At 36.3% G+C, this 24,693-nt stretch overlaps 1 protein-coding gene across 1 annotated transcript in view; it reads right to left on the bottom strand.

Moving 5' to 3' along the window:
- KIF26B (kinesin family member 26B) overlaps window positions 1–24,693 on the bottom strand; it is a 334,140-nt gene that overhangs the window by 175,724 nt on the left and 133,723 nt on the right. The window contains exon 4 of the mRNA XM_083349906.1: window positions 21,423–21,589. Within this exon, the coding sequence (XP_083206032.1) occupies window positions 21,423–21,589 (167 nt within the window). The remainder of the gene's footprint in view (window positions 1–21,422; window positions 21,590–24,693) is intronic.

Raw genomic sequence — 24,693 nt, 5'->3', positions numbered from 1 at the left:
TTCTACTGTTAAGGGTCACATTGTAAATCAGAGAGAGATTTACAATGTTTTATTTATCTTTGTATATCGTATAATTTGTACCCTTGTTTTGCTGAGAAGGGGAGTTCCTGACACTTCCTTGGCAATGCAGTGGTACAGTTGTTTCTCAACCTTACCAACCTTTAGCTGTGTGGGTAACTCACAGAATTCTGAGAAACACTGCTCTAGTGCATTCCAATATAGTATACTTTGCTGCATCTATCCCCAATTGCTTTTTTAAAAAAATATTTAAGTGAGATTTTCACAGCACTGAGTTAATGTATCACAAACCAGAAGCAGATTAGTCTTCAATGTCTGGTAAATGCTCTCTCAAAGAGCTATGTTCTGCCATCCTAGGAAGAAAGTGGTCCGTGTTCAGAGGCAGACTGTTCCACAATTTGTAGAGTGGGGCATCACTGAGAAAGCTTAACAACAGGATCCCTACAAATGACATTGCCTTGAAGGTGAGAGCCTCAGCCAGCCAGCCAGCCCCCCCACCTCCCCGATCTCACAGGATGGGCAGATTTGATTTGGAGTGGGCAGACTCAAAATCATCCAGGTCCCGACTTTAAAGGTGACAACCAATATTCTGAATTGCACACAGAAATTAACTGGTAGCCACTAGATCTTTTGGAGTACAAGTGATACAGGGGTTAACTGCGGTGCACCCATAATTACTTTGGCTGCCGTACAGTGAACCAGCTGAATAGTGAATTACAGTAGTGCAATGGTGAGGTGAGAAAGGCACATATAACTGCTAAGCTTGTAAGCCGCCCTGAGTCTTCGGAGAAGGGCGGGATATAAATAGAATTAAAATAAAATATATATATATAATGCCTCCTGATCCAAAAAGGGATAAAACTGGCATAAGTATGAGGATTGGGGAAAGCTCAGAAACTGTTTATGGACTTTTATACCAATGTATTAATTTAATGACCTCTTAATATAACTGATTCCCATTCATTTCATTTACCAATGCAAATATTTTTAGCCTTTTGGCCTAATTAACCAAACTGAATGAAAACAAAACACATTAGCAAAGGTAATGCTCATGTTTACTTAAAATAGAAAGCTTCTCAAAGTACAAATTCTCCAAGCACTTCCTCTATCTACTGTCAGAAGCAAGTGCATTCCTTCCTATGTGTGGGGAATTAATTTTGCTGTAGCTAATAGGAGCATGGCACCCGAATGAATAATTGGGAAAGAAATTGTTCCATATGCAGTTCTTGCAGTTCAGTTCTCCTGCAATTACTCTGGGTGTAAGAGATTAAATAAATGAATAAAATAATCTTCCTATATGCATTTCAAAAATGCCTACCTTTCCAGGATACTGTATACTGTTAGCAACCTCCTGTTCACATCTACAGGCATCCTCAGATATGATAGCAGAGAACTGACTGAGAGAGGACCAGGAACTTGTTAATTTTTCAACTTAAACCTTGTTAATTAACTATGTTGATTATTCAGGAACAATCTGATTGTTCAAGAATAATCAAACCTCTACTGCTCGATCCATAAATCAGTTATCTATAGGAGTCAGTGCTTCCATCAGTATGACAAAAGGAGCACAGCACCACTGTGATACAGGCTCTACTGTTTTTTGTACATGTGTAATGTAATGTAAAGGTAAAGGTTCCACCACACATGTGTGCTAGTTGTTTCCGACTCTAGGGGCCAAAGAGCCAGTGCTTGTCCGAGGACGTTTCCGTGGTCATGTGGCCAGCATGACTGGATGCCAAAGGCACACGGAATGCTGTTAACTTCCCACCGTAGTGGTCCCTATTTTTCTACTTGCATTTTTAAATGCTTTCGAACTGCTAGGTGGGCAGAAGCTGGGACAAGTAACAGGCGCTCACTCTGTTACACGGCACTCGGGATTCGACCCGCCAAACTGCTGACCTTCTGATCGACAGGCTCAGCATCCTAACCCACTGAGCCACCACATCCCTTTGACAGATTTTATTTTCCTGGGCTCCAAGATCACTGCAGATGGGGACTGTAGCCAAGAAATTAAAAGACGCTTGGTCCTGGGGAGGAAAGCCATGACAAATCTAGACAGCACACTAAAAAGCAGAGACATCACCTGTCAACAAAAGCGTGTATAGTCAAAACAAACAAAATATATACTTGGTTTTACATAGTGTAACTGTAGCAAGAATAAGCTATGCGCAATGCTGGAAAAATGAACAAATACTGTCAGAAGAAGAGGTAATAAAGAAGATATTGGAATGCGCAGAGATGGATAGATTATGAGATTAAAAGACAAAGAAGAATCAGAATATTATCAAAGCTGGAATTTATTTTATAAATGGTTAGAAGAGAGAAACAAAGAGTAGGTAGGACCTGATTATGTATTAGTGTGCTATGAACCCAGTTCGCATGTTGTTTGAAAAACTAACATATGTATGTAGAGATTAAAAAATAACAATAAAAACTATTAAAAAGTGTGTATAGTCAAGGCTATGGTCTTCCCAGTTGCAATCCAGCCCTTTCAAATCACAAAGAAAAGTTCACAAAGAAACAAGGCTTATGAGTCATTATAAAAAGCAGACATCATGAAGCAGACAATATATCCTCTCCATATGATAATCTTTCCACTGACCACTATCAGCAAAAATTCTGCTTAATAAGTATCATTAGGTTTCTTTTTTGTGAAGTCAATTGAAATTTAATTAAAACTATTTCAGGAAGAAGTAGGGTTTGCCTAATCTTATCCTACATCATTGATTCAGGGCAACCTGAATGCAAGCAGCTATCAATGGTTCATAACGTTTTTCAAAATCTGTAACAAAAAAATTATATCAGTGATTTTTTTAATGGGAATATGAAACTAATGAACAGCTTCCGAAGCAATTATCTTAACTGCTAAGTCTTGCATTCTGTTAATTATCAGACATTTATGGTGGAAAGTGATAGAAACCCAGTCAAAGGTTTATACAAACATATACTGTTTGAATGAGGAAGAAAAAAGATAATTTTTCTTTGCCAATATCCTAACTGTATTACAGACTAGTATTACAGACTAGTTAATGAAGTTAGTCTACTTTTTTCTTTTCAGCATGTCAATCTTTTTTAAATTATATTTCAAGGAATATTGTCTACAACAACCTTTTTGGTACTATCGTCTACAATAACTTTTTGAAGGGTCTTCAAAATCATGTTTGTTGAGAATTAGATTGGGACATTTTTAAAGTATATTTTATATACAGATATGTTTCCTTATGTCAGCTTTACTATAAAATGCTTCATTATTATTAAGACAGACAAAACAATTAAGTTCAAACAAAAGCAGTGAGCACATAAATGAATGATTTTTCCTGAGATGGAAAGTCCAGATAAATTAAACCTCATGTTTAAAAGCCATGGCAAACAGCCGCTAAACTTTAGGCTCTGGGAGGGCATCTGAGTATAGTATTGTGGTAACAACAGAATAATCAAGACCACTCCCACCAACAATGACAGGACAAGCCATTAATATAGAAAATGAAAGCTAACCCCATTCTTTTCTGATACTGATGGTGTTACCTAGTTTGGTAATGAAATATCTTCAAAAATAAAACAAAGCTCAGGGACCACCAAGGACCCCACAGTATTATGGCAACAGTGTTGAAATTGAATTAGAGAGTAAAAAAAGGTAACGCTTTCTCTTGTGAAGTTGTGTCCAACTCTGGTGTGTGTGTGTGTGGGGTTTCCTCATGTCCACTTCCTAGCTGAGGGAGCTAGCATTGTCTAAAGACATTTCCATGGTCGCTTGGTCAGCATGACTACATGCTGAGGCATACAGAACATTGTTACCTTCCCACCAAAGTGATACCTATTTATCTACCTGCATTTGCATGCTTTCAAAGTGCTAGGTTAGCAAGAGATGTGGCAAGAGAGGGAGCTCACCTCATCGTGCAGTGCTCAGGTCTCAAACTCCCAACCTTCTGGTTGACCAGCCCAATGTCTTATCAAATCTCTTATCAGCCACAGAACTCACTGTTGGCTGTGAGTTATGGGCTAATGGGCTAACCACATTTTGTCATTGCATTCTATGTGATAGGTACATGTGGATAAAAAGTTAATCCACTATAGCAGGGGTAGGCAACCTCGGCTCTTTTATGACTCATGGACTTCAACTCCCAAAATTCCTCAGTCAGCATTGCCTACCCCTGCACTATAGGGTAGAAAGATAGTGAATAAGGAATCAGGACTACCAGGATAGAGAAGACCCATTCCTGATGACTTCCACTGCAGAAGAGTTTAGAAGGTTTCTTAGGCCTTTTCTGTCTCTTTGCTTCATATCAAAAGCAACGTTTCTCAATGCCCTAATTGCTAAGCAATTGTTGCGTGGGACAGAATGAACAACTTAGGACCTATCAGCCTGTGTTTGGAGTAGTGCAATGGACAGGAGATACTGGCAATGGAGAGAGGCATCAAATGTAATATTAATTCCTATGAGAACCATGGAAAAGCCACAGTTACTGATTTCTTTAACTGAAAGAACTGTTCATATATCAGGAACTGTTCAAGATATTAAGCACACAAATCTTTAAAAGCTCCAGGGAGAAGATTTAGAACCTGCGCTCAATGAATCTCATCAGAAATCTCTGGGGCGTAGCATTTTCTTTAAATTTATTTCAGCAAGTCATCAAGAACTGATGAAGATAATCCATTGGTGGTACTACACTGTATATTCTTCCTATACCATGGTTTTAAGCAAACCATTTCTATTACTATTATCAGATTTGGTAGCAACACTCAATCATTCCTTATGGTCCAATTGATAATGTACATGGTACCAGCACTCATGGTTCTTCACAAAGACAGCCAGATGTTTAGACAGGATTTGGCATTTTTTTCCACCTATCAAAACATTCCCAAAACACTTGTGATAGGCAGATGTTGTTTGATGGCATTAAAAAGTACTGTTGAAAGATGTAAGCTATTCCAAGTAATTTTGGTGACTTTGTCAATGCCAATGATGTTCAAGTCATTATTACTGATGTTAATAATAATAGGTACAAATTCCCTTGATTTATACATCTATACCTTAAAAGGGCAAGCAGAGCAGAAGATACATGTCATTGGCTACTAATCAGAAAATCAGCATTGCATTTTTCCCCATTACAAGTAAGGGCAATATATTACCTAGCCAGCAAAGCAATGAGAATGAAAGCTATTACTATTACTATTACTAAAAGCCTTGGTGGAGCAGTGGGCTAATGCCTCCTTAAGTAACACCAGCTGCCTGCAATTAGTGCAGGTTCGCATCCCACCAGGCTCAAGGTTGACTCAGCCTTCCATCCTTCCGAGGTAGGTAAAACGAGGACCCAGATTGTTGGGGGCAATAAGCTGACTTTGTAATAATGCCGCTTGGGGGGGGGCGAAAGCCCTAATAAGCAGGCATATACATAGAATGAAGGCTATTGCTAAGCACATTGGTTTGTACTTAAATTGTAAGCCGCCCTGAGTCTTCGGAGAAGGGCGGGATATAAATGGGATTAAAAAACCCCACTATTACTATCTTTGCTAGATGTTATGTTGCTACTGCCGTGTTATACTAAGGATCTCTACCAAGGAAGGTCCAAAAGTAATGCTGTATAAAATTAATATAATACCAAAAAATGCTATTCTTTGTAGAATGTTTATCAGTGTTTCAAAAGGAAGGGCCTTAAGGACTCACTGATAGAGACTCTATTCTGCATCCAGAACACCAGATTTAATTTGGCTTTACAGATAAGAATGGAAGAGCCTCTAACTAGACTTCCTGAAGAAATGGGCCTACAGGTATGCAGATAATGCTAAATTAGATATACCTAGAATGTAAAACAGATGTATAAAAGCATATGCAAATTGCAATCACCTTCTGTTTTTCAATTTTGCTTTTCTGCCATAATAAAACTTCTGCAAAAGTACCCATATTTTTCCCAAAAATGCTTTTTCCAAAAGGCAACTAGATTTTCTTGATTTTTCCTTTGAAAATGTTCCATCTCTCATCCAAGAAACTTTTTCAGTCATCTAAGAAGCTTCTTTAGTACTACAAATGAAGAAGCTTCTTGGATAGAAGTAACATTTTCAAAGAAAGAAAACCAGAAAAGTCCATTTTCCTTTTGGAAAAAGCAGCTTTGCTGGTTGACTGAGAATCTCCATAGACATTTATCCATATTCCTCTTATTAGGCCATTTAATCCAGACTTCATCAATGGGAGGACCTCCAAATATACTGCTTATTAACCCCAATAACATCCCAGCCATGCATAATCCCTCATTGCCCGATGATACTGAAAAATTATATAGATTGCACACTGGGAATGCTTAATCTGAGAATGAGACTTCAAAAGCAGCTGACATTTGGCTCTCAGTGAAGGGAATCATGGTTCTTATTTATTGCTTTTCAAAACATTTGTCCCACTTAGCTACAAGGTCTATTTCTGCACTACCTGGATCAAATGGCAAAAAAATATCCATGTATGATACAACAATAGGGACGCGGTGGCTCAGTGGGTTAGGACGCTGAGCCTGTCGATCAGAAGGTCAGCAGTTTGGCGGGTCGAATCCTGAGTGCCGCGTAACAGAGTGAGCGCCTGTTACTCGTCCCAGCTTCTGCCCACCTAGCAGTTTGAAAGCATGTAAAAATGCAAGTAGAAAAATAGGGACCACTACGGTGGGAAGGTAACAGCGTTCCGTGCGACTTTGGCGTCCAGTCATGCCGGCCACATGACCACGGAGACGTCCTCGGACAAGCGCTGGCTCTTCGGCTTTGAAACGGAGATGAGCACCGGCCCCTAGAGTTGGAAACGACTAGCACGCATGTGCGGGGGAACCTTTACCTTTACCTTTATGATACAACAAGGGATTTGTTCTTCAGCGGGCTTGCCACAGAGTTTGAAACTGGTTGGGCTGAGAGATAGTGATCATCCAAGGTCACCCAACTGGCTTCTGTGCCTAATTGAAAATTAGAAGTTAAACTTTCTTACCCTTAAATCAGTGCCTTAACCACTACAGCAATCTGGTTCTGGAATCCATAGTTCAACAAAGAGTGAAAAAGGAAACAAATACTGAAAGCCTATTGCCTAATTGCCCAAGCAACCTCAAAGCATGCATAATTGGATATTTATCATCATGAAAAATACAGATCCACTGCAATGTTTGTCCCATATTAAGAGAGTCCTTACTATACGGAAGAGGATGTGATAATTCTCCAGAACAAACATGTGTCTAGGGTTCAAAGATAAATATAAAGCCCAGAAGGATATAATTTTAAGATAATAAAATGTGTCAGGTATAAAAAATATATAAATTAAAGAAGCTTATCATTAAGACACGGTTTAAACGCAATTTTCTTTGTTTCTCTAGATGTTATTTTTCACCTCATGGCTCTCTGATCTCTGCAGAAAATTAGATTGCTGGATATTCATTCTGCTGCAACTTAAAAGATAATCAATGTCACTTAGCAATACTAATTTGATTCTGCTGCTTTCAGAACTAAATAAGATTTTTAAATAGTCCTGCTATTTCCAAAATGGCAAGAGGGTATATATTGGCAATTTCACTAAAACGAAGTCAAATTCAATCTTCTGGCACTCAAAATGGAAAATAGACTAGGCCCAAATAGCAACAGGAGTTAAAGTAACAGGAGTTTCCTTGAGACTAGATCTGACGGCTCTATTTAACTTCAGAACAGAGATTTAAAGGAACCTTGAGAATTGCCCATTTCCAGCTTGAATGGGGCTCTTTAACATCTGTACACCATCACAGAAGGCTGCAAGAAACTGTCACCTCTTGAACTTCTCACTGACATGCAGCTGATTAAAGGTAATTTAGACTCCTCTGGATAATTATCTGACAGCGCTTTTGAGGCAAAGAAACAAAGTTGGAGAAGCTTCTAACAGTTGAGTATTAATCAATCTAAACAAAACTATCACTTGGTGTAACACTTAAGACTACAATGCCTGAACTGAGGACTTATTTTTTTAACCAAATAAATCCTTGGTGACTGGTTTATAAAATCCCAGGCATTACTTGAATTGACATTCACTTTCCCTGCAAACATCATCTCAAGACAGGCAGAATGTGGGTGAAGCTGGGAAGATCCAGTTGACAAAACAAAATCTAGTAAGTGTACTGGAAAGTTTTTAAATTTGATCCAGTGCCAAAAAGAAAAAAAATAAGAGAAAAGAAACCCACACAATTTGGCAATATGCACTGATATACACACTCCAGTATTACCTTTATATTTCTCCAGTGATGCAATGTGCACATAATTGCCTGTTTGCAAATGGAGGCACAAAGAGGAAACTCACTATATAAAGCCACAATTAGCATTTGCTGTTAAGGTTTGTGAAAACACAGCATTGCTTTTGTACTAAACAGCTTGATCCTTGACCTTTGGAGATATAGTGGAGGATAAGGAAATAGATCAAATTATCTAAGTCAAGTGGAAACTTGGCAAAATAGAGGACTAATATGTTTGGTTAATAAATATCAGTGAAGCATTTGCCATTAAAACAAATATTAAAAAATTAAGTTCTAAACTGGTAAAATATATGTGCCAAAATAAACTTCCTTAATTCTCATGTCATCATTATTCAAATTAAATTAATTCTTCTGATACTTAAAAAGACTGAGCATTGGCATTAGCCTAGGTCTTAGATGTTTAATCCAATGACATAACCGATTAAAAAGCAATAATCAAGATACTATGATGTACAAAGCAACCAAAGGTAGAGATGGAAAAAAAATCTTCCACAAGTTTTTTGAGATCAAGATGGCAAAATAAAGTTGGTGACAGCATCTATAAGTGGAATTGCATGACTTCTTTTAACACTCATTATCCTCTACAAAGTATCATATATAATTTATTTTATTTTATTTAGAGAGAGTCTGATTCCAGAACAACTCTGGGCAGGCAGGCAGGCAGGCAGGCAGGCAGGCAGGAAGGAAGGACAAACACACTCCTTATAACAATTAACAAGTATTCTACAAATATTGTAAAGACTTAAATTTAAAGACTTCCAGATTATCAAGGTGGGAATAAAATGGATCTCTGAGGGTTTAGGTGCACACACACAGTACACCCTTATATGATTATCTGTAAAAAGCAGTTATATCCAAAAGCCTATACAGTGGTACCTCCATGCTTGTTAATTGGTTCTTGGAGGTGTGACAAGTACTAAAAACAATGAGTACCAAACAAATCAAGTGATCTTTTTTTTCTTTTTTTTGCAGGGAAGAACTTCCCGGTCTATCCCTTTTCCTATGTCAGTAAGCTTCCTGGCATGGGCAACTTTTTGTCAGCCCTCTGCAGCTGGCCCCAGCTTCCTTTTGCAGCAACCTTCCCAGCATGGCTGACTTCCTGTTCACCCTCTGTAGCCGGCTCCCTCTTCATATCACAGTGTGTCAAATACCAAACAAATATGAGTACCAGGACAACATTTGTGTCAAAATGTGTCGAATACCAAATTCAACAAGTTTTGACGTAGTCGAGTATCACTGTATTTTACTCACTGCATTAGAAAAGACATATAGGTATATCAAGAATTTCTTCATTAAAAACAATATATTATGTATCGGCATATCAGTGTGTATGAAGTATACATTTATCTAAATATGCAAAGGAAAGAAACTTAGGATAACAAACAAGAAGGGCTAAATATTTTTTTAAAAGTATAGAAATCAAGGAAAACTGATGCAAAGATGGATGTGATAAAATACAAAGACCTAGTGGAGGAAGCAGATGTGCATATGAACAAAAGGGCACAAATATACAGAAAACTGTACAAAAAAGATCCAAAAATCAATATGTATGTATCACTGAACTAGAACCAGACATTCTAGAACAGGGGTTCCCAACCGTGGGTGCTCGCATCCTCTGGGAGTGCAAGATGATATTCCAGGGGGTGTGAAAACTTGGGTTTAGAAATTTCAAAATTATAGTGTATATGCATAATTTGTTGCTGTTATTTTGAACTTTTGTAAGGGGTGCAAGTATATATCAGAAGCGTTCTAGGGGTGTGGGATATAGAAAAGGTTGGGAACCACTGTTCTAGAAAGTGAATTAAATGCAACAGAGCTTCAAGAGAATATGATGCTGCAGTTAGTGTTACTTGTAGTTTTTAAGCAGGAAAACATAGCAGGGCCCAAGGGGTTGGAAATATTAGTTTATATTCCAGTAACAAAAAGGGCAATTTTAAAGAGTGTTTAAACTACTGAATAACTGTACTTAATTCATATTCTTTTTTAACAATATTTTATTAATTTTTATAACCACAAATCCTTAATATTTTATCAGCAACATGTTGTCTGGGTTCCAATAGTTAGCTTACTAATACAGGTTAAACTCCTTTCTCTCTACCTCATTTTTTCTAGCCATTGATAAAATGTATCCCATGTTCTAAGTATTCTGAGTCTTCTTTCTCTTTCATTTTCAGTGTAAGTCTGTCCATTTCTGCAGTCCAAAATTTCCTTAATTATCTCCTCCTCCACTGGTAATTCTTCATTTTTCCAACATTGAGCAAATGCAATTCTCACTGCAGTTAGTACATGTAACATTAAATATACACATTCTTTTTCATAATTTCTTACAATTATACCTAACAAAAATAATTCTGGCTTAAAATCTATATTTTTTTATCATTTTCTCTAACCATATATGTATTATTGACCAAAATCTTTTGGCTTTAGGGCATGTGCACCAAAGATAATAGTATGTGCCTGGATTTTGTCTACATTTCCAACAATTGCTATTTTTGAACATTTTTGCTAATCTCACAGGTGTTAAGTGCCATCTGTAAAACATTTTATATAGGTTTTCTTTGTAAGCCACCACCTTTGTTATTTTAGAGTTTTTTTCCCAAAGGCTTTGCCAGTTTTCTAACTCTATGTTATGACCAAAATTTTTTGCCCATATTATCATTGTTTCTTTATATGTAAGTATACGTTAAGTTTAAAGATGGAGGAGGAACAAGTTAAAGAAACAATGATAATATGGGCAATTCATATTCTTGTAAAATAATATTAAATACATAATTTATTTCAAACAGACTAGTGTAAGATAACCCAGAACCATAAAATGTACAACTTTCCTGTCAATCAATTCCTAGCATGTTTTATACACTACAGTGTAAAATCTTAATAACTTTATTATGTTGTCATGACATAGACTGAGAGTAATAATAGTAAACAGACATAGGTTTGACATGAACAACCTGGAAACTTTTTAAGTAATTTTGAATGTCTATAAAACGACAGAGTATCTTAAATAGACTCAAATTTATTTTTATATCCCTTGTATTCTAATTCCACAAGATATGCTGAATATGCTATTTCAGAACTGCCATTAATAGTGAAAGTTTGAGTCCTACTTTCCTGGCACTTTACATCCAATATTTACTCTCCAGCACACAGCTGACGAAAACAAATCCCAAAGATGGAGAGAACCCTAGAAAAATCTAATTTCACCACCAGGTGAAATTCCACTTCCAAGCAGAATAGAATCAAAGCTCTGAAAAGTTTTGCTTAATTCTTCAAATTGAGCCGGGAGTTGTGTTTGTAAGTTATGCCAGTTGTTAAGCAGGTCACCCATACTTGATTTTAAAACTCTTTTTGTGACAGTCATTAAGTGAATTGCCATGGTTGCTAAGCAAACATTGTGGTTGTTAAGCAAATCCATTGTCCGCAATGGATCAGGGTCTTTTGTGGAAAACTGGAATGTCAGTTTTTGGCAAAAAAAAAAAGGCCATGAATTTGTCTCATGTGATCATAGAACACTACAAACAGCCAAAAATACAGTCCAGTTGCTGAGCACCCAAAATGTGATTAAATGCCATCGAAACTTTGAATCCAAGTCATAAATAGCCTCGAGGGTGGGGTATGTCGTAACTTTGAATAATTGCTAAGCAGCTGGCCCTAACATGAGGACTACCTGTATTATAATTATCTTAGCCTGCTTTGCTTGGGTGATCCTTGTATTTAAAGAGGGAACAATTCCTGTTACAATTTGGTTAGATTTCTGCTATGAATATATACAATCGTTTTTTTCTTTGCTGCACGTTCTTTTAGTCTCTTCTTAGTCTCCCAATCCTGCACTGATGGCAAGGTTTCTCTTTATGCCAGACTGATTCTTGCTGCTGTCACCATATATCTTAATAAATTATACATACTTTTCATGTATGTTCTCTGCAATGATACCTAGTATTTTTACCACAATAGCATTTAGATGCAAGCCAGCATTTCTGACACAATGGGGGACATGGATTGCCAATCTTAACAATTTAGATTGGTTTTGCTTCAGTGGATCAAAGTCAGTGTAGGGACCAGTTGTGCACCACCAAAAACTGTATTTTTAATATTTGTGCAATGCTGAAAGATTAACTTTATATAGATTTTTTTCCATTATTCTATTTATCACTATTATTCTTTGCTCTGCTTATTTCATGAAACAGGAAAAGATGGCCCATTGAATTTATTGGGATTTACTTCCAACCAGAAATTGGCCAAAAGATTGTCTAATTGACTTTGTTAGGTTGCCTAATTGTCAAACAATTGAAGTTGCTGTTATCAGATTAGTACCTTGCCATTTCTTTCAATCACTTGACATTTTAACTTTTCTTTCTTTAAAAAAAAAGCTTTTCAAGAAGCATTTTTGTAATCTTTAGGGTTAAATAACATGCCAGGAAATTACATTTTATAAAATAATTCCATACTATCTCCATATACTATCTATTAAATTGCCCTAGTGTTTTTAAGCTTTTTTAAGATTACTGGTGTATGTAATTGCTGATATTTGAATGTCTTCAAAAATGGCTTCTATAAGCATTAAATTGGTCAGCAGCCTTCCAAACACAGAAAGACTGAAAAAAATACTTTTGACTATTAAGGTGAATTGTATTAAATCATAATGAAAAAAGGGAGTGGAATAATTATCAAAGCATATGGTCTAATTGCTGCATGAAAGAAATCACTTACGTGTGTGTCAGTTTATAATTGTCTGTTATTGCTTGTGGTTTTATTGCTCTCCTTATTATATTACATTTGTGTTTGATTTCATATACTGCCCAAAGCTTCTGAAGTGAGACTGTTTATAAACCTAAATAAATCATAGTCAGATCTGCATCTATCCTAGTAACATCCCTCTGGACTGAAAGCAATTCTCAGGTATTCCCAGCTCTCCATCTTCAGCTGCTTGAAGGAAGAGACTGGATTCAAAAGCTTGTGCAGGCAAAAATGTTAGAAGTATAATTAATGGAAGATTTCTGAGTAAAAAAAAGCAAATTATTATTCAACTTGCCCATGCAATTCACAATGCCATGCCAGTAAGGATAGCAATCCTAGGTTCAAAAGCTGCTATATGATTTTTTTTCCCTTCACTTTGACCATGTAGTCAAACAAGGGTCAAGCTGAATCATGGGTCCTACTCTATTTCCCCAAAACAAATCTGCCTATCCCTGATGCAAAATATTCCTCAGATATCAGGCATTCTCCTTATCTTACTATGTATCGAAACCACGGACCTAGCCAAGGAAAAGCTTCCATTCGTCAGACATTGCCTAGTTCAGCTGGTTGGTTCCTATCCAGATATTTGCATGGCAAGTAATGATGGGGGCTCCATCTATTTCACAAAAAGCAGGAGAGATCCCCTATCTAATTAGTGTTCCCCTTTACTCTTCTCATTTATCCTGCCTTCTTATCTTCTAGCTTTTTTTTTGCTATTATACAAAAGTCCAGAGAACCTTAGGAAGCATTATAATTTTACTCACATTACTAAATGCTTCTTTGGACATCGTATACAATATCGGTACAGCTCTTATAAGTTCTTGCTATTTTTACACATGTTACAACAAATACAAAGTGAGTAAAAATAAAGTTTAAATTCTGTTGTAAATTAAGGATTTTTTTTTCATGAACATCTGGGATGAATGTAAGCAGCCTCTTCACTGCTTAAACAAAGAGCTGGCACAAGGAGAAAGGAAGGGATCTGCTTTCATTTAAAACATTATTTCTTTCTTGGAGTTGAAGTATTAAATACTGTGCCTTTGTTGATGAGGAACAGTGGGATAGGTCGGTTTTATTTTTAAAAGATCAGAAAGGATTACTCTTGTCCAAAAATACAAAATGTTCTTCTAAATTTGGAAGCAGTCTAGAAATAAACAGAATGGAAGGACACGGGGTCCCAGCCTCAATTAAAAAGCAAACATTATCCTGTTTGCTCATTTTCTTCCTCCTTCATATAATATTGTGAATTCACAAATTCTCATCTAGAGGGGCCTTCAAAAAAATTATCTGAACTGTTGAGGGCACATAGGAAGCTGAAGACTAGAAAAATAGACGAAATCCTATTATATGATGAAACTTGCACTCCCATGATCTCTAGCTTCATGGCAGAATAACATTATTTTCTATTTCCACATATAGTATCTAAACAAAATTGCACTAAGTAAATCAGTGACACTGGTGAAGAAGATTTTTTTTTAATCTGCAAATCTCTTCATTGCTATAAAATCTGCAGACTACCTAAAACCCTTCTGCTGTTCTTTTTATACAGTAAAATTAGGCCATGACCCCTGATTTCCATAATCTCACACCACTGACAATTACAGTTAGGACAAAGGACATATGAAATTAAAAATTTTGCTTCCTCCATTTTTTATTCCATCATAGGCAACCTTGAAAAAATAAAATGCTGTGCTGTACTACTTGTATATACCATGTTTCTCCAAAACTAAGCCATAACTTGATTTCTGGAGTGGGCCTAATATAAGCCCTACCCAAAAAATAAACCCGTTTTGGGGTGAGGCAAATACCTAAAAATCAAGCTAGGTGGGGGTGGGGGGGTAGACCTGCCCCATGTGCTCCGCACCTACTTACCTTGCAGCCAGGACTCTCCTCGCTGGTCCACTTTTTCTGTAGTGTTCCTAGGCCTGCATTTCACACTCAGAAGGCCACTATAGCCGAGAGCTGAGCTACATAGCTCTCAGCTGCAGTGGCCTTCCAGAAAGGCCTTTAACTGTGAAATATAGGCCGGAGCTCCATTCTCAGCTGCAGAATGAAGCTGCTCCTTCAGCTCCAGAAGAAGGGGCCATCTGGGCAGAGCTGTTGGTGCCAGAGGTGAGTGGAAAAGACCCCTCCCCCTGAAAATAAGACCTGGTGCCTCTTTTGGAGGCAATAAATAAATAAGTAAATAAAATAAGACCGGGTCTTATTTTCGGGGAAACATGGTAGGGACATATAGAAAAGACTTGGGTCATGTAGGAGATACATAGATGCAAGTCTGCAGCCCAACAAGAAAAACAAAATGGAAAAATAGCTATAAAGAGACTTCTCCATGTAACAGTTATACACAGAAACAATTTCCAAATTCTACATCAAAGCAATGGCAGGGATAGAATTGTGAGGCGATTTTCAAGACCTTCCAGATGTTTTCATCAGGGAAAATGAACAGAAGGACACATATAAGCCTTAACTGGATGTGGATTGGATTTTTAAAAAGGAGACAAAAGTTAAGGTGCTATTCAGTATCATGTGTGGCCGTTTAAATGTAAAATGGGTAATTCCATTCATTGGAATACAGAACATCTCTTTCAGCTTTAGGAAGAAATAAAAAAATAAAGAAAAATCAACAAGGCTGATGGATATATAAAGTACAAAATATAAATATTACCTAATGGTTGAGGAGAAAATGACCTTCACATTCATTCATTTTCTTTTTGTTCTAGTTTTCTGAAATTTTGATTTTCCGTTATAAATGTCATTTCTTCTTATGGCTCTCATGATTTACATCATGTTGCGGATAATGTTCATGAATTTCTGGGGTAGGAGGGTTCAAAGCGACTATGACTCCTTGCGGAATAGATCCCATTTTCATACACTAATACAATCTTGGTTTGCAAGCACCTAATGTTAAGTTCTGTTTGCATGACAGTCTTATGTGAAGCCAGATCAATTCTATGAAATATAATCAATAAATTCAAGCATGAAACATATACATGGCTTCAGAATAACTATTTATAAAAAAAACCCTATGAAAACAAGAAGGAAGGTGAAAGGGAAGAAAAGGGATTTATTACATGAGCTTTGAAGGGCAGATAAGTCTCAATAGTGCTGGTCTTTCTAGGCAGAATAGTCCAAGCAAAAGAGACTTTTTTCACCATAGAAGTTTATCATTTAGACAAGAGTTAAATTAAAAAACAAACAGAAGAACTGCAATACAGAGAATAAAATGAACACAAAGAAATCTGTGGAAATCATGGGATAAATGGCATAAAATTAATAAGAAAATAAGAGAGCCAAAACATCCAATTCAGGTGTATATAATTATACTAATTAAATTTACAAGCCAGAAACTAAGATAAGCACAGCAAAAAAAATTAACTGTCCTTTATAAATATAAAGCAGAATAAAACAGGAACACAACTGGAATAATCCAAAAGAAAGTAAATCAAAGTATAAACAAACAAATTTGGACAACTCTATCCAGATATTATTGACTCTAGTTTCCATCGGCTGCAGTGAGCAGGCCAGTAGTGAGAGATCAGAGAAAATGCAACAGCATCTGAAAGACCACACAATTGTTTATTTCAGAACTAAAGAATGCCCTGTGTATTGACCACAATGCAAATAAAGCAAAAGACTTCAGGAAAGGAAGTTTTGAGCACTTATCCTCAATGAGGTGATTGACCTAATGTGTATTACCAAGTTCTACTGTAAATCCCAGAGATACGACTTTCTGCAGTGGTCCATATTTCTTAGCGTGAGGAAGTGATACAATCTGCCCTGAAAGATTCAGCATTTTACTCCTTTCTAAAAAAAAAACCCCAACAGTTCTGGACAACCTTCTCTTTCTTGGGAGGGTTATTAAGATAATTGGCTTGTAACTTTAAAGAGCCCTAGATGAAATGGATACTCTAAATCCTTTCTGATTGGGTTTCAAACCAGGACATAGCATGGAGACAACATTGGCTATGTTTGTGAAGAATCTAGATGGGAGTGGCCAGATTTTCCTAGTTCTTGATCTCTCTGCAGTTTTCATGATGGGGGGAGGTGAAGTTTTATGGGTTTTACATTGTAATGGCTTTTAATGTTGTAAGCTGACAAGAGTTTATGTGTGTGAATCGGATGGTCATATAAATTTAATAAATAAATAAATAACTTTGTGGGCTAACCATGGCATTAGGAGTGGGAAACATGATATTACATGATATTTCTTTTCTCTCAAATTGGTTCCAGTCAGTGTTGGGGTGGAGGGAGTTGAGCCTTTGATCAATTAATTATGGAGGGCTTTGGAGCTCAACATTCTCATACCTTTCATTTAATATCCACATAAAAGCACTGAGTGCAGTCATCTGCTGGTATGGGGCCCAAAACTATCAGTAGACTGATGATACTAGATTGTAAATCTCAACCCTGAGCTGGCCAAGCAATGCTATCAAGATTGAGATGGAGTGATTGGTTCTTCCAGTATCAGGGATCTGTTATCTTTATTTCTGGATGTACTTCCCCAAATGGAAGAGGTGTAAACTTTGGGGGTCCCCCCCTAGAGCATGTAGCAGATGTAGCTAGGAGGTCCTTTGTCTTGATTTATTTGGTGCATCACTGCACCCTTTTCTGGGCCAGGAAATCCTTCTTGCAATCACCCATTCCCCAAAATGAAGATACTGCAAAGTGGAATAACATGAAGAAAAATAAGTATTTTTTTAGTTTATTTAAATTAACTTTAGAACAAAAGTACTGAACTATATGCTTCAAGATGAACTTTAGGTGTAAACAAATCTCTAATTCCAGAATTCAATTTTTATTTCAGGGGCAGGGGAGATAACTATCTGTTCTACCCAAGCCATGTCAAGGTTTTAGAATCAGAGAAGTGTTTAATTATATTGACTCAGGTGGATATTTCCTATCAGTGAGTGCTCTTCACACAGATGATCAAAGCAAATCTTTCTGAAGGCCTTTGTACCCAGATCCCCATCCTTTATGTTGACTGAGCTAGTCAAACTTACACTTAGGTGTGAAGACTTACATAATAGATATGTAGGCATATAAGCTTTTCTTAGGAATTAGCAACACTTTGGAGCTTTATACATGCTAATTTAAATGTACGTTTTATCTATTGCTGAATTTCTTTTTTAAAAAATGTGAATGTGTGTGTGTGTGTGTGTGTGTGTGTGTGTGTGTACACAGACAGACAGACACCGGAATTTTCCATCATTTATTGCTGGTGCTTTACATAAGTGTGCCTTTGGGCATTCTGCTGCAAGATAAATGTCCAACTGCTTCTATCATATTGTTTATTTATCTCATGCACATGATATATAGGATTAGTTTATTTTATCTGCAAAACAACTCTGTGGCAAAAGTTAAATGAGAATCAGTAAGCACAACTACACCATAGATTTTGTGGTTGAGATGCAATGTATTTCTTTTTGCTGTGCTCGGCTAGTTGATAATTATTGTAATTATAGTTGAACACATGTGGAAGGCACCAGATTCTTTTGTTCAGATGTTTGTGTCCATAGGTGGAAAGCAAAACTGTCAACATTCTAATATAGGTAGTCCTCGATTTACAATCAAAACTGGCCCCAAAATTTCTGTTGCTAAGTGAAACATTTAAGTGAATTTTGCCCCATTTTATGACCTTTCTTGCCATAGTTGTCAGATTTCAGTGGTTAAGTTAGTAATATGGTAGTTAAGTAAATCTGGCTTTCTCTTTAATTTTGTTTGTCAGAGAAAAGTTGCAAAAAAGGATCACATGACCCTGGGACACCGCAACTGTCATAAATGTGAGTTGGTTGCCAACCATCTGAATTTTGATGCTGCAATGGTTGTAAGTGTGAAAAACGGTCACACGTCTCTTGTTTCAGGGCTGTTGTAACTTCGAACTGTCACTAAATGAACTGTTGTAAGTTAAAGACTACCTGTAATGGCTCTGCTTCCTCCATAGTTACATCCTCCACATATTGGTTGAAATGAGTCACTGATATTTCTTTTTATACAGTATATCCAAGACTATCCTACAAATAGAACTTTACTTATATCTTTCATGGGGAAAGGGACAAATATCATGTTCACACTCACAAAGCACAGTAGAATTTACAAATATTTCTTTGTCTTCTTTCACTTTTGTATTTCTAATTGGCCATTTCATTTACACTGATTTTGAAGATTAACAGTCCACAAGATCAATTTCTTGTATAACATCATAAATGAGTTTTTATTTATCAGGAATGTAGTACCCTTGGGTAAAAATGTGGCCACATTTAGAAGCACACATGTTCCTTTATAAAATAACCATTTCATCTCAATACATAAACAGATTTATGGTTATGCTAAATTGAGGAATGTATATAAACCAGCTATATATTTAAACAACACAGCTATTTTATAATTTTCCTCCAACATACTGTGATCTTGTTGTAAAGTAAAACCATACATAAACACATAACCTTGAGCCAAGCTGAAAGCTAGACATATGTTAACTTTTCCTGAAGTTACACAGAGGTTTCTTTACATTTTAAAGTAGACATTGGTTTGTGTCCACTAATTGCATGGAGAAAGTTGGCTGAATGAATTGCCACCTTAACAAAACACTATATCTTTTACCAGCCTTGTCAACGGTACTCAGAAGACATCGTAATTGTGCTACTGGAGTGTTAAAAATGTTACAGCTGTGCTTTAGCAACTGTGTTAGCCTGTTAGTTAGTTATAACAGGAAGAGAGTTGGCAAAGCAAATGATTATCATTAAGATTTTACAGGTTTTCTTATAATTCTTTTGTAAGAATTACAGGAGCAACTGTTTTACACATCAGTGCCTTGAATCTAGCATTTTCTACTCTTAAGAATAATCTTAATATCCCGTTTTCATTCTTAATTTTTATTTTGCATCCTGAAAGTCAAAGTATACCACTTACATTTGTAATGAGCAGGTAACAAGAATTATTCATTTTCTTCAATGAGTTTTCTTTTTGCATCTACAGGTACAACTTATTTTTTTCTCATCTACAGATACAATAACATTTCTAGAAACCTGAGCAAGAATTCTGCGATCAAAGCTTAAACCTAACTCAATTTTATCTGTCTAACTTGAGGAAGGATAACAAATTGCTGTTATGTCCTTGCTGCCCAATTGCTCTTGTTCTAATCTACAACTCTCCAGAATAGTAGACAGGGTTAATGAGGGGTGATTCAAACTTTTGTTTAGTAAGTAGATCCAACCTCTAGCTGGGAAAAAAAATGTAAATATGAACCACAAGGCAGGTAGATCCATTATACATTTCCAGATAGTTCAACAAAGAAAACACCACAGATATAATTACAGAAACCTTTGTCTATGTATGTGTGTGTTTATAAAACAGCTGAACATATGTGAGCATCCTGTGACTACTCATGTACAGTAGAAAATAAGCTAGCCCTGAGATGAAAGAAGGCATTTCAGTTTTTCCTCTTGGATAAGGGAAATTATAGGCTCTGATAAATCAACACCAGACTGGGTCTTATACTTTGATCTTTTATTGCAACATCCATTAATTTCAGTATAACGCTTAAACATGCAAGATAATCAGACTGGTGCACTGTACAGTAAATGTTGCCTATTTTGTAATAAAAATGAGAGAAGAATGATTTACTTAAAATCATTAATTGGAGCCTTGCAGGTATCCCTCAAAAGGTCACCCACTTCCTAACTTAGTAACACATGTAGTATTGACTCAAGATTTCGGTTATTTGTGCCAAACTGTTCAGTGATAATCAATAGTATTTTGATTTGTGGGCATTGTTTTAATTATGCTATTGTCAGAAGGTCTCTATGGTTCTGGTAAAATGTACAGAAAAAAAGGATGGTCTTGTTTTGATTCAGTCTAGACATATCTGAAGGATTTTCTAACATGTTAAAACAAGGATAAGAATTACTTTTATTCCCATAATGATTTTTCCAAAGAAAAGACTAATTCAGCCTACAGGTGGTTATTTTCAACAAAATCCCCTAGTTTGGAGTAATTCAATTGCTTCACCTTGGAAACACTTTACACTGTAAATAGAATAAAGGCCATCAACTAGCAACAAAGGATCACTTGTAAAATTACCAGAGTGACATGAATACACACACACACACACACACACACACACACACACACACACACACAAGGTGGCCATCAACAAATGATAGGAGTCTCAATTCAACAGCCACTCTATCCTGAATAAAGGACTGTGTCCCAGAGAATGTTGCTTTCATACTGTTGTGCATTTGAAAGCATTTCTTCCCAATTAAATTAGGGGGGAAAACCAATACCTTGTGTTATTCCCTGCCAAACAAATAATTCTATGTAAAATATCAGCATGTAATGTTATCTATGTTACCATACCCTTCAAGTGTGTTTTCTTTACAAGGGTTTTTGATAATTTAAAATAATCCAAAACAGAACTTTTAGTCTTACCTGGCAAAAAAGGAAGCAGCCACTGAGGTACCAGTGGAGGCATCGCTAGCAACACAGGTGCTCTGGGAACTGGGGAAGCTATACAAGGAAGGTTTATCTGCATTGTAATGGTTCAGCACGGCTTCAGTCAGTCCATCGCGGCCAGACTCAGTGATCAACTGGGAAATCTAAAAACAAAGCAAAGTTATTTCTTTTATTTTGTTTTATTTAAATTTATTGGCTGTCCCACACCAATGGACTCTTATATAAGAATGTATTATATTCACCACTGTGCTATGCAGGGCATGTGTATATTTGGCTAAAAATAGTACATATCCTTCAACATCATATCATAATCTTTAAATTCATTTACATCTTTTATAATCCCATTGTGAAACACTTTGCTGGAACTTCATCTCATTTTTATTGAACGTTATGAGCTAAAATAACCTTCTGATCCTGTTAAGTTTTCATTATGGCACTGGTGTTCCTTCAGTTTGAAGGAGAAAGTACTCTAAAGCATTATCTTTGCGCCATTGGAGCAATTTGAGGACCTTGAAGATATTCGTCAAAGCCTATTTATTAAAAGAAACTTCTATAAATGTTTATGAATGCTGCAGCACAACTTCACTTAGTACAGGTTGAAACTGCAAGCTTGATGACTACAAGAAACACTAAGCAAATAACTATTCTGAGCTTCAAAATTTTATGATTTCATACAAGGTTAAGATGTTAGTGTCTATTTGTCATATAATTCTGATTTATGGAACATTAAATATTAAAAGTAGGAAATGTAAAGATCAGAGTACAGTCAAAGTAGGAATTTTTATTCTGCTACTATGCTGCTCATAACACAAAGCCTTCTTTTCTCTCTCTCTTTTTTCCCATTCATTCCTGGTCACCCCAGCCTGCAATTTCCTAACAATAAGATCAATGTAAAAAAAGACAACACTAAAATCATAATTTCTAAAATGCACTAAAACATCACTGAAATTTATAATTAAAAGTAAACAAACAGCCGCAACATTTATAGTTACAACTATAAAATGACAAACTTAAAAACACAGATACTGTACTTAGGGTGGAATGCAGACCTGAGTATAAAAAGAGGTTTTTAACACCTTCTTACATTTCCCGAGGAGGGAAAATATTAAATTACCTTGTTACCATCTGTTACATTTGCAGTTTTTTTGCCTCCACATTTTTCCTAATGTGAAGCAAACTGGTCTACATATTTATCTTGATATCATAAGTAGCCTATTATATTGAAATTCTATTGAAATTCAAGGTTATATGAATGGTATCCTGCACATCAAAAAGTAAATTTTTCATGGAAGCATTTTATTCTTGGTTATTTGAGTAGGTATTTTAAACACCCATATTCTCTAGTCTAAGATCAAACTTCATCTCGTAGATTATTCCTCTAGGCTCTTTAAGAAAAAAAATGGCTGTCTGCAAGCTTTAATATTGACAGAGGAATCCAACCTAACAAAATAGTATATTCACCAGATGTAAACGTCATCTATTTATGGGTAGATTGTGCTTCTTATCACACCATTATTTTGGGAAGTGCAGAATACCCATAACTGCATCCCCCATTTTAACTTGTTCAGCTATTTCTTTGACTTGTATTTAGTAATTTGATCCTATGCATTTAATGGAAAAATCCTCACTTGGATTTTAACTGATTTTATTTCTAAATAAACAGCACTAGCACCACTGCTATTTAATTACCACCTTCTGACTGCTTCCAGGATCCACAATCTTCTTGATTGTGAAATCCAATTCTGTTGTATTTTACATGAACAGTATTTGCATTAAGTCTAAACGGTGATTCTGAAAATCAATCAGCAGATAGATCTAGCAGCCCACTATAGTCTGGTGAAATTTCATCTCCCTCTCCCCCTCCCCCTTCCTCTCTCTCTCTCACACACACACACTTACTCACTCACACACACACACACACACACACACACAAACATACCACACAAACACACAATAAATATTGGATGTGGGTCATCAAACATAAGACAAAGCAAAATAGTTGGGGATTGGGTGGTATTCAGCTTGACAAAATATAAATTATGCAAACTAATTTTCATGCTAGTCTACTATAATAAACTATGTAGATGGAAAAATAATCACATTCTCTAAGTAAGAAAAGGTGATTTCTAGAAATGACTGGGGATAGCACTTTCCTAAGTTAATTCAAGCTGGGCAGAAGCCATTATTAAATAACAAATCATTACACATAAAGTTCAAGAATTGATATATCTTCCAACTGAACAAAGGAGAGATAAGTGAAGCTGCAAATGAGCTAACCCAGCACTACAGCAAACTGCAGTATCACATGACATGATCTCAACAGCCTTTTTCTTCTTGTGTCCATCCATCAAGTCATATTTCTTTCCACCATTGTGCACATACTACAATGCTCATGAGGTGACCTCAGTGAGATCCTGCAGTGTGAAACTGCCTGCCCCTAAGAAATGACAAAGTGGGGAAGTGTAGAATCTACTTCTTCCACAATCACAGGTCTGATCCAGTGAAACACCCCCATTTGACCAAGTAGACTTTTGATTACTGACCTGGGTACAAAGAGAATTAAGGGTCTTCCAAGGCCCTGGCTCTAGGAAAAAGACTCTTTTGTATTAATGCCCACATCATTATCCAGGAGATTTATTACTCATGTTTGTCATAATTTATATCAGATCTCAGTCTGATATTTAATATTTTGTATTGCCATAAGAAAGTTTTTGTGTGGTTCTTAAACATTTCCACACAAAGATTCTATACTGCTCAAAAAATAAAGGAAACACAAGATAAGACATCCTACTATTAAATACAGTACATTGTGTTGTTTAAGTGTTCCCTTTATTTTTTTGAGCAGTATATTATACACAAATTCTAACCAGAGTGGCCATTCCAGATGAAATAAATAGTTTATTTCACTGGACAATTATAAAACCCTGTGGTAATTCAGCAGTTGTTTTTCCAATAATGGGTCAATTTTTCTTGAGGGAAAAAAAATCAATCATACATATTCTCGAGTAACAGAGGCTATAAGGCAGAGCTTTTGATGGTCACTGATCAGATCTTCAGTGGGAATTTGTAAATTACTTTACAGGTAGTCCTTGCTTACCAATTGCTCATTCAGCAGTTGTGTCAAATTATGACCATGCTTAAAAAGGAGATTAATAAGCAGACCTCAAACTTGGGGCCATCACAGCATCTCTGCACTCATATGATTGTGGTTTGGGTGCTTAGCATCCAGCATGTGTTTATGATGGTC

This window comes from Vipera ursinii (genome assembly GCF_947247035.1).
Source record: "Vipera ursinii genome assembly, chromosome: 1".
In the NCBI taxonomy this organism is placed as follows: Eukaryota; Metazoa; Chordata; class Lepidosauria; order Squamata; family Viperidae; genus Vipera; species Vipera ursinii.
Note: the sequence above shows the minus strand (reverse complement) of the source record. Positions and strands in the feature narration are given on the sequence as shown.